The 11,453-nt window shown below is 52.0% G+C and overlaps 1 protein-coding gene across 10 annotated transcripts in view; it reads left to right on the top strand.

Annotated features, from left to right (window-relative positions):
• Positions 1-11,453, top strand: part of VPS13B (vacuolar protein sorting 13 homolog B) — a 735,231-nt gene that overhangs the window by 708,478 nt on the left and 15,300 nt on the right. For all 10 annotated transcript variants that reach the window (XM_021090606.1, XM_021090607.1, XM_021090603.1 and 7 more), the window contains 2 exons: positions 3,988-4,164; positions 6,374-6,544. In XM_021090606.1, the coding sequence (XP_020946265.1) occupies positions 3,988-4,164; positions 6,374-6,544 (348 nt within the window). The remainder of the gene's footprint in view (positions 1-3,987; positions 4,165-6,373; positions 6,545-11,453) is intronic.

The following is an 11,453-nucleotide window of genomic DNA, read 5'->3' as shown; positions in this document are numbered from 1 at the left end:
TTGTGTGCTCGTCAGATGCATAAAGAGCCTTCTACCTACCTGGGGTGGCCCTGCCTGTCTAGACAGATGGCAAAGAAAAGGCTATCGGTGTCTCAGCCTCTCCCCAGACCTGAGCGGGAAACGTCTGCAGGGGGTGGTCTGAATATGTGCATGAAACGCTGTATGGGGAGCACTGTGCGCTGAAGGTTGTTTTGGAGACCGGGCTGTCTCCGGATTCCCGATGGTAATTGGCTTTGGAGCGCGCCTTCCCCACCTAAATTCACTCTAAAGCAGTTTCAGACCTGGCCCCTCACATTCCGATGAATTCGAGCAACCGGTACCAAGCCGCACCAGAGCTGGTCTCACGGTCCCTTCTGGTAAAGACCATGGAAGTCTTACTTTCTGAAAGTCACAAGGAGAGACCTTTGTGGCTGTGCTCAGTGGGTGCCTTCCCATGGAAGGTTAATGTGGTAGCATGACAGAACCATGTTGTTGCCATACCGGGAAGGTGACATTTGCCACTTTCTTCACAATGAAATCCCTAGAGTTAAGAGGGCTACCAGAACTTTCAACTAAAAATGGCCAGATCGGGAGTTCCCATCATGGCGCTGCAGAAATGAATATAAGATCCTTGAGGATGCAGGTTCAATCCCTGGCCTCGGTCAGAGGGTTAAGGATCCGGTGTTGCCATGAGCCATGATGTAGGTCGCAGATATGGCTCAGATCTGGCGTGGCTGTGGCATAGACCAGCAGCTACAGCTCCAATTCAACCCCTAGCCTGGGAACCTCCATATGCTGTGAGTGCAACCCTAAAAAGACAAAAAAAAAAAAAAAGAAAAGAAAAAAAGAAAATGGTAAGATCAAGAGAGGCCCCTGCCAGAACTGCTGTTTTGCTAGCTTTTACAACAATCAAGACTATTTCCCTCTTGCTAAGAAATTATTTTTTTTTAAAGCTGATAACATTTGAAATTTAATACATGGGCATATTAAACACGTACTCTTTCAGGCAATTTTGGCTTTTAACACGAGACACGGGCATGTGGGTTCCTAAGCTGGCATCGGCCTCCTGTCCATGGGTCGTCACATAAGACAGAGCTGTGGGGAGGACCCACCGGTAACGTGCTAGCAGAGAAACCCCAACTGTGGCACCAAGGAACCACGTCCCTGCAGCCTCTGTGCTAGAAATGATCTCTCTTTGGTTTGTTTTTCACAAGCTTTCACAAGAACATTCTGTTTGGATTTTTTTGTAATCCACCTCAAAATTCTCTAAGCTGTTGTCCCAATCTCATTATATGATGAGACAAGAAATTCTAAAATCGAAGGCCAAGTTTTTAGGCCTGTTGGGAATTCTGTCACTAATGGCCTACAGACAATCTGAAGATTATCTGGAGGGAAAAAAAGCAGTTGCAAAGGGGAAGGGGGAAGGTGGTGGGGGGTTACCAGCCCCCGGGCAGATGCTTCTTAAAGAGAATGTACTAACCTTCTTGGAGAGGCAGGGGAAGGGCTGGCCTGAGAGCGGAGGAGTTGCCTCTACATCTCCCAGGGGGCAGGATTCACCCACTGGGCTTGATTAGAAGGTTTCTGACAAGGATGACTGAGATACCCTGACCTCATTTCTAGGGAAGTGCCTGTAGAGGTTTTAACAAGAAAGTAATTAGACATGAATAACCACTGACCCTATCTGAAGGAAAGAATGCGGACCTTGTCATTTCCCGGGGTCCCTCTCTACCTCCAAGGCTCAGTTTGATGGGAAGCCAGACACACACCCTTTTTCAACAAAAATCTCCAAACGAATAAGCCAAAGATATATTTGCTTTTGGAGCAATTAAAGAAGGCCTGTCCTCGGATGCTTGGTCCTTATCTCAGATGCACTGAGAAGTAGCTCTGGCCCACTGTGGCCTTCCCATCAGCAATGGTCCTAACCCAGAAGAGCCCACCTCACCTTCCTGGGTCTGGGGTGGCTGAAGGGCTGGAGAGTTTCCCCCTACGCTGTGGCCTGAAGGGCCTGCTGCAGAGTGTGTGGTCTTTGCTTGGCAGCAGTGGCTTCCCTTTCCTTATCTCTATGTGGAACCTTTGGGGAGAAGGGGGATTAGGTTGTTTCCACCCCAGTCTTCTGCCTCCAGGAGAACCTTACAAATATTCTGGGCTAAAAGGAATTTGCTGTTTCTTTACCTCCGGAGAGGGCCCTCCAAACAAGAATAGTCCACAACCTTCCATGGTACCCTGACTACTCCCAGACCAGGCTCCTAGGAAGAGGGAGGGTGGGCTTTGGAATCAGGTAAACTGGGAGTTCCCGTGGTGGTTCAGCGGGTTAAGAACCCAATTAGCATCCATGAGGATGCACATTTGATCCCTGGCCTCGCTCGGTGGGTTAAGGATCCAGCATTGCCATGAGCTGTCGTGTAGGTTGCAGATGCCGTTCAGATCTGGTGTTGCTGTGGCTGTGGCACAGGCCAGCAGCTGCAGCTCTGGTTTAACTCCTAGCCTGGAAACTTCCATATGCCACAGGTGTGGCCCTAAAAAGACCAAAAACGTAAACTGGCTTGGAAGCCCTCCCACGTGTTGTACCGGTAGGGAGATTGTGAGAATTGTCTCAGCATCTGAGTTGCAGTTTCCTCCTCGTCCTGCCTACCCTTGAGATGGTGGAGACAGGGTAACACCACATCGGACTGGGCTCTCTTGTGCCTGGTACAGTCCCTGATCCCGGGGAGAGGCTCCGTCATTAGCGAATCTATGCAGGTACTAGTGTTTGCACGGTTGCCATGCAAATGAAGTGCATTGAATGCCTGACACCCATAGGTCCTCCCATTTGTAATCTTCATCTTCTGGAAATTATTCCCTCTTTTAGCCTAAACCCTAGTGTTGTCTCCTAACATTCCAGAGAAAAGAGCTGGGCTCAAAATTTAAGAAAATTTCCTCCTTACAAGGGCTGGACCTGGGAGCCCTTCAGGCCTCTGGCTTGGCACTTGCTCCCACACTTCCTTACCCTCTAGGATCAATAACTTGACTGGGGGTCTCTGCCCAGGCCTGGCCTCCAAGAACCTGCTGTGGAGGGAGGCTTGGCTCCCACACGGGTCCTGTCCTCAAGGCCCCCCCCCAACCCCAAAAGCACTCTTGGCCCGGGCTGGGGAGGTCAGCCTGTTCCTGGAAGTTGCCTGCTCGGAATCCCCCTCTCCTGTGCACTCACCCTTGGCCAAGCCTGCGCCTCCCATCCTCTGGGCAAGAACCCCGAGCCCCACCCGGGAAGAAGGGGAGCCCCTCTGGTTCCCACAGGACAGTGCGCTGAGCAGTTGGGCCCCTAAGAGGGCTGGCTCCTGGCAAGCCCCAGCTCAGCACGAAACCCGATCCAAAGCTCCCCTCCTGGGACCTTTGCAGGGAACACACCCCTCTCCCTAACCTAATCAGCGTGTCCCAGTCACCAGCGTTTACACAACTGAAGCTGGGATTGAAGGGGAGACGTCCGTCTGGCTCCAGCTCCACTCCAAAAGCTTGGTAGGATTGGGAAAGATTAAAAGTAACTCCTCCATCCTTGTCAGAACCATGCATCCCCTTTGCAACACCCCATTGAGCATCTGGCCTCCTCCCCCACCCACCCAGGCGTCTCCTCCTCCTCCTGGTGCCTCTGCTGCCCCAAGGAGGTTTGCAAGATAACTTCCCAGCCTGCGAACACCTGCAGCCCCAGGGACCGCCTTCTCTTGGGGCGGGTAGGAGCCCCCACCCCGCACACGGGTCCCTTTTAGCAGGAACCCGGGAGGCTCAGGCAGGGAAGTCATATTAAAGCTATTTGTGAGGCTGCCAGAAGGATCACTTTGATTTATAAAGTATGAAAGTTTGCCATTTATGAATTCACAGTGAATGAGTTATTTCCCATATTTGCTCCAAAGGCGCTTATTACATTCTCAATGCTAGGGTGAAAAATGAATTGCTGGGAAAATGGGTCACTTTTCCCAAATGTGGAAAGGGCTGTGTTTAAGATTTCAGTAACCCCTTCCCTCTGGTCCCTCACAGGCTGGGTGGTTGGATCCCTGGAAATCCTCGGCAGCCCGGCCAGCTTGGTGCGAAGCATTGGGAATGGCATCGCCGACTTCTTCAGGCTTCCTTACGAGGGGCTGACCCGAGGTCCCGGAGCCTTTGTGAGCGGGGTTTCCAGAGGGACAACGTCATTTGTGAAGCACATTTCCAAAGGTAGCTATTTGGGTTCCTTGTCACGATGCCTTATTTTCATTCCTTCCCTGTCTTGTTTTTTTATTTTTTTATTTTTCAAGAACGTGTTAAAGTGTTCAGTGAATTAACTCTGCCCCAGCTTTGCTTGGCGTGTTCACTGGCAGCAAAATGTTGGATTCGTAACAAAGCTCATATATAATGTCTTATGTTTTAAGCAGAGCACTGCTTGCCTATAGTGTGTGAAAATGTTTCAGAAACTTCAGAATTTTAAACCTCCCACTGGGAAAACAAGCATTGGCTCAACTATTATTCCATGTGATAAACACAGAAATATTAAAGGTGTTCGGGACTTCTGCTAAACATCAGAAATCCTACCCTGTGTTGCCTCATATTTTTTTTTTTAAGTGTAGATACAGTTGTCATAACTTTTGTAAAGATGTGGATACATTTTGACGTGGAAGCTGGCGTGGAGGGGAAGGAGCCAGCTTCTCCCAGGCTCGCCACGTCAACACTGCCATCTTGTGGCCAAGGCGGCTCATCAGACACAGACGCCAAGCTGCTGCCCACAGGAAGGAGCGTGCTTTCCTTTCATCCGTGTGTTTGTTTGCCCATATTTTGGTCAGGTTGGCAGTGACTCGGGAACTAACAAGGGCCATGTGAGTCCCCGTTTTCTTCTCAGCAGGAGGCAGGGGAAACAGGGTAAAGGCCTTCTCCCCCGTAAAAAGCTTTTTACTGTCAACTGTACTGCAACACTGTGATGAGTGGACATGTCATGGAAGTCTCTAGAAGGCCTCCAGAAAGACTTGAGCTTGAAATATGAGAAGCCATGGTCCAGAGAGGCGGGAGCGATAAACCAACTTCCATGGACAGTGACAGGACCACTCCCCCGGGCCCCAGACGTCCCGGAGGCCCGTGTGCTGAGCTGCAGGAACTCACAGATGAGTCACTGGTGGATTTCTCACTCTTGACACTTGAATCTTTGTGGTTCTGTTGTTTTTATTTTAAAATGAGACAACCAACACCTGCTAAATTGAACTCCAGCAGTAATTTTAGCGTCCTGACTCACTGAATGTTTTTTACACGTGTCCTCCCCTTCTCTTAGCAGAATCCATTCAGTGTGTGTGTGTGTGTGTGTGTGTGTGTGTGTGTGCACGCACATCGATTTTTTTTTTCTTTACAGATTACTTTAAAGATGCAGCTGCAAAAACAACATCTTCCATTTCTTTTTGAAACTAAACATCTTATAACAGATGAACTAATTCATTAACTTCAGGATATGTCCGTTGATGTCTTTCAGTTTTGCCCACTGAGATCTAAGCACACTTGCTAGCCGGCCTTATGATTGTCTTAAATAAGATGCAGAAATGGCCTTTCTGGGGGAAACCAGACAGAAGTATGGCTTTCCCTTTATTGTCCTCACATTTTTTTCAATTAATATCCTGATGATCAAAATCACACACATTCTCTGTGGCATGATAATTATTGCCTCAGCCTATCAAATGACAAACTTGAGTATCTCCCTTTACCATGACTGCAGTAGTAAGGAGGGAATAAATTGTATTCCTAAAGTTACAAAACGGTTATTACAGTCGATTTACAATTCAGCAACAGGAGTTTACGTCGTGGCTCAGTGGTTAACGAATCCGACTAGGAACTATGAGGTTGCAGGTTCGATCCCTGACCTCGCTCAGTGGGTTTAAGGATCCGGCGTTGCCGTGAGCTGTGGTGTAGGTCGCAGACGCGGCTCGGACCCGCGTTGCCGTGGCTCTGGCGTAGGCTGGTGGCTACAGCTCTGATTCGACCCCTAGCCTCGGAACCTCCCTATGCCGTGGGAGCGGCCCTAGAAAAGGCAAAAAAATAAAATAAAATTCAGCAACATAACCTTAACCTTTAACATCAGAGCAGGCAAATTGTAACAACCTTCCAAACTGGGCTTCAGGGAGGGCTCCAAAACTCTTCTAGCCAAACCCTGACAATGGGATGGGAGCTTCCTCTGAGACGCCAGGCGTTTTCCTGGTGAGAGATTCTGTCCAGCCCCTCTCGTGTCGAGCGCTGTCACCCTCGTAAGCAGACGTTCTTCTCCACGTCATTTTCTTAAGGCAGCTCTGTCAGCACGTGGAGGGCATCCGGCTGCCATCGCCCCGCCCCCACTGCCCTCAGGGACCACCCCCCCCCTCCGGGCCACCCTGTGCGGACCAGGAGGCCAACCCTTTTGCTCTTGTGCCCTCAGGTACCCTCACCTCCATCACCAACCTGGCCACGAGCCTGGCCCGCAACATGGACCGGCTCTCGCTGGACGAGGAGCACTACAACCGGCAGGAGGAGTGGCGGCGGCAGCTCCCGGAGAGCCTGGGCGAGGGGCTGCGGCAGGGCCTGTCCCGGCTGGGCATCAGCCTGCTCGGTAAGGGGTCGCCTGGGACTCGGGCTCGGGCGTCTGCCCGCAGATGGAGGTCCACCGGCCGGGACCAGGGGTGGAAGTGGACCTCCCGTCATTCTGCCGGAGAAGCGGAGGCTCGGGGAGGATGAGGCCCGTGTTCTGGTTCCTACCAGCGAGGCTCTGGGACCTGACACCCTCCGCAGAGCCCTGGTGTGGAGGGGCAGGCCTCTCATCCCAGACCTGCCCGATCCCTCTCCCGGCCAAACTCTGGGCACCGCCTTTCCATGCCTTTCGTGGGAACTGCCTTTCTGCCTTGTCAAGGCTTCCATAACTCATCATTCATTCCATAGGGGGCCCGCGCGGGGTGTCCACCCAAGGAAGGGACACATAGCAGGCTGTCTGCTTGTTAAAGGGAGTAACAGGTAAACCTCCCAAAGCCTTGCTCCTTCTCTGCGGGTGAGAGAAGGATCCTGCAAAAGCCTGCTGTTGTTGGAGAGGCACTTGAGCAGTGTGCAGGTGTCATGTAAACTTCAGTGAGGAGCCCACATTTGTCTTTCATTTTTTTAAAGAGTGCAGGATCCTGACTTCGCGTAATTACTGCTTGTCAAGCAGCCATATGGTATAGCTAGAGGTGAAGAGTGCTCTGGGTATTTCCAAATATTACGAATGTTTGAAAAATAAGCTGCGTTGGAAACATCTATAAAAGGGAAGCTTCAGAGCTGAAATTCTGCAGAGCAGCATTTTCAAGGGTATCTTTTGTTTATTTGTTTGCAAAGGAATTTCAAACTGTATTGCTTGGCAGCCTGCCTGCGGAGCATCTGAAAGAGTGTGCATCTCGCAGAGATCAAAGTGGCCCAAAGCACAGGGAGCAAAGGTTAGAAAAGATGAGCTTGAAAGGATTTGTCCTTTCCAGGCTGCAGTTCTATACACAATCCCGCCACTCTCGGCGCAGCCAGCTGAGGCTCTGAGAGGAAGCAGTACGATGTTACGAGTTCAGCTAAGTTACTAGAAATTGTGACGGTCCTACGCTGCATTGGTGCGGGGTGTGGTCCTGTGAGGATGTGCCAGACCGGGCAGTGTGGCTGCCCTGGGGAAGGGGGTGGGGTGGGGTGGCGGTGGTCCTCAAGAGCCAGCAGACCCCACCGCAAGGGTCCGGGTCCCCTCTTTGTGACCTCGGGGCTTCATTTTTGTAATCCGGGGCTGGAAATACCATTGAAGGAATGTGTGCTAGGCTAATAGTCCATGTTCGGTAGACAGCACCTACCTTTACGTTATGGTGGCAAAGGAACGGTTGCCTGGTTTTGAGAGTGTCGCGGCAGAGAGCCATCTGGGCAGTGGCAACAGCATTTTTGCTTTAGTTTTAGTCCGGTGGGTGAAGTGGCTGTAACCACAGGAAGCGACAATGAGGTTATCTTGGAGGCCTTGAGTCATTATGTGGGAACCGTGGGACCTCTTTCTGCTCAGAGTGTGGCCTCACATGCCCTCTGCTCGGGGCAGGAGAGCTTCCTCGCCACCCTCCAAGCTCTTCTTGGATGGAGGTGCTCCACAGAGGAGACCTTAGCTGGCTGGCATGTGGCCATTTCCAGCCCGACTAATCTGTTCTCTTCCCACCCCAAGAAGCCCACACCCACTACCCAGTTTCCACAGCATAGAACTGTGCCCGATGGTGAAAATCAGTTACCTGGGGAGCCATGATTCTGCCTTTGTGATGCCAGCCTTTGAAGTATGGCTTCTGTTTTGTTTTTTATTTTTTATTTTTTTTTTAGGGCCACCTGTGCCATATGGAAGTTCCCAGGCTAGGGGTTTAATCAGAGCTGCAGATGCTAGCCTTCTCCACAGCCACGCTGCATTTGCGACCTATGCTGCATCTTACATGCAACGCTGAATCCTTAACCCACTGAGCAAGGCCAGGGATCAAACCCACATCCTCACGGATACTAGTCAGGTTCTTTACCTGCTCAGCCACAACAGGAACTCCTGGCTTCTGTTATTAACCAGGGTAGAAAATCATCAACCTCTGCACGTTGCTGTCGTCACTGTGTCCTGGACCGTGCTTGTCCACACAAGGGAGTCACTTAGCCTGTCCGTGGAAACCGCAGTAGGCTCACGGAGTCATTCTGTCTCTCTAGTAATTCCCCAAAGCAGGGAGACCTGGGGCTGGTGTAAATCCCTCCTCCACAGGGTGTACTGATGGAACCCCCCAACCCCGGCCCGACCGAGGGCCCCCAAGAGCTCTGCTCCCAGCAGCACACCCTCAGGGAGTGTGTCCATTTCTGGCCTCCTCAGACTAAGGTTGGCCCAGACCAGCCCCCTTTCCTGGCAGAGCTCAAGAACTCTCTGTATCCCACTGGGTCCTCTCACAACATCTGCTCCTCGATGTGTGAAGAGCAAGAGTAGGACCAACCACGGCCCCTCACCTGGAAAGGCATAGATTTGCTGCCATTTAATCCATTCCCAGAAACAGTGTTTAAAACTGCTAAATGCAGAGTTCCTGTCATGGCTCAGTGGTTAACGAATCTGACTAGGAACCATGAGGTTTCAGGTTCGATCCCTGGCCTTGCTCAGTGGGTCCAGGATTTGGCATTGCCCTGATCTGTGGTGTTAATTCACAGATGCGGCTCGGATCCTGCATTGCTGTGGCTGTGGTGTAGGCCGGTGGCTACAGCTCCGATTAGACCTCTAGCCTGGAAACCTCCATATGCCACGGGTGTGGCCCTAGAAAAGGCAAAAAAAAAAAAAAAAAAACCAAAAACAAACAAACAAAACTGCTAAATGCTAGTAAGTGCTCAATTGGAGTGAGAGCGCCTCTCCTGGAAGAGTTTGAGAGCCATGCTCAGTGCAGTTGAAATGCTGATTCCTCTGTTTCTTCCCTTACGAGATCTAAACATAGATGATCTGCTCAGTAAAAATATATTTAAAGAGCACTTCAGGGTTGACAAAGCACTTTCACATGTGTCATCCCATTCGATTTTCAGACCCTAGGCAGGACGCGAGTCTTGCATCTTCCCCCACGTCACCCACCCTGGAGGGCTCCGAGCCTGGAAGCAATCAGGATGTGGGAGACTGAACAATGGCAAGTTCCAGGGTAGGAAAAACACATTTCCCCCAAATGTTTATGGGTTTGATGGGCCTTCTTGACTCCACTTGGCCCTCTGGGGGACACTGTGCAGTGTTGTGAGGCCCCGGAAAAATCAAAGGCCGTCTTCAGCTGCCATGCCCGGCCCCATGGCCCCTGGTCAGCGAAGAAGTGTCAGCCTGCGGAGAGATGCCGCCGAGGCTCCTGGAGGAGCTCAACATCCGTTTTCCGAATGCAAAGGCTTGTGGAAAAACTGTTTAACCTGCAGAACTGGCATCAGGTTTGGCCACATTTACCAGATCCATTCCCCAGACACCCCCACTTCCCACTACACCCTGGAGTCCGCTGAGGGAGACCTGAGCCCCCCGTCACAGTTACACCACATGTTCCCTCCCAGAGGAGGCTTCTTGCTCGTGAATAGCAAAGGCAGGAGTCAGAACTCACGTCTCTGACCCACGCTTTGGGGCTACCGCCTGACTTAGGAGGCACTGCTGGGTTTCCCAGTAGCCGCGCCCTCGGTCTTCAGGGCCACCCGCGGGATGCTGTGTGGAATCCAGCAAGCTAGGCCTCCAGCGGGTGAGCGAAGAGCAGGGCACCCAGCCGGCCTTGCACACACTCCCTCTGATGCCGCCTCCCCACCCCCAGCCAGAGCACCTGCTTTGCACTTAGAAGAGAACTGGGGACTGACAAATGTGCTTCCTTCTCAGTTCGCTGATCTGTTCTGGTCAGAACAAGTGAGCCGGGAGGTCTGCTACCCTCTCTGGGGCTTCTTTGTCCCTGGGACAGGGAGCTGTGGAGTGTGTCCCATCTGAGGTCTGCACCTGCAGTATTGTGATTTTTAAAAAGTATCCAAAATCAGGAGTTCCTTCCATGGCTCAGTGGTTAAGGAACCTGACTAGGATCCAGAGGGATGCAGGTTCGCGTTCTGGCTTCGCTCAGTGGGTTCAAGATCTGGCATTGCTGTGAGCTGTGGTGTAGGTCGCAGACACAGCTCTGATCCTGTGTTGCCGTAGGCTGTGGTGTGGCTCAGCTGTAGCTTCGATTCAGCCCCTAGCCTGGGAACCCCCATATGCCATGAGTGCGGCCCTAAAAAGCAACGTAACAATCATAAAATAAAAAAATGTAAAGTGTCCCAAATCAAATGACAATGTGGCTGAGAAAGGGCAGCACCAAAATAGCCACTTCCCTGGGTTGGTTGCCCCAGGGTCCTTGGCCTAAGGCTGGAGAGCAGGTCACCGAGGAGTGAGGGGCCTCCGGCCTCTGCCCACCCAGCACACACCCAAGCAGCCCTGGAAGCCCCCTGCGAGGCTTGCCCTTCCCTCCCCACCTCACTCGTCACCCGGCAGCCAGCTCCATGTGGCCGCCCTCCCGTGGGCCTGAGGCCAGCAGGGATCAATTTCCATGGCTAAAGCCTCCAAGCAGAGTTGGAGGATATAGCAGTAAATAATTTTCCCATTGTGAGCTTTAGCTGGATTACACTTAATAAGAGAGCCCTCCGGAGCCCCAAGAGCACTGCCTCGGGCTCAGCCACAGCTGCCGGTCACTCACGCACCTGGGGCCCGGTGAGGTGACAGTGGGGACGACAGGCCAGCCCCCCGCCAGGGCCTGGTGCTGGCCCAGAGCATGTGCTCCAGCAGCTCCTTCTCTCCCTCTTAGAACCTAACACCTTGTCACGGGGTGCAGGCTTTTCGCTTTTGGGGCTGCCGGAAGGGTTTATCTATCAAAGTCATGCTAACTGAGCCTTCGCCGCAGCCAGTGGCTGGAAAAAGTGGGAGATCAAAGGGGTTTCACTGTGACACCTGTTTGCACGCAGACAGAGGGAGGTGAGAGCCCTGTGCGGACAGTTGCAGCTCCTGC

The sequence above is a fragment of the Sus scrofa genome, chromosome 4, assembly GCF_000003025.6.
Source record: "Sus scrofa isolate TJ Tabasco breed Duroc chromosome 4, Sscrofa11.1, whole genome shotgun sequence".
In the NCBI taxonomy this organism is placed as follows: Eukaryota; Metazoa; Chordata; class Mammalia; order Artiodactyla; family Suidae; genus Sus; species Sus scrofa.
Note: the sequence above shows the minus strand (reverse complement) of the source record. Positions and strands in the feature narration are given on the sequence as shown.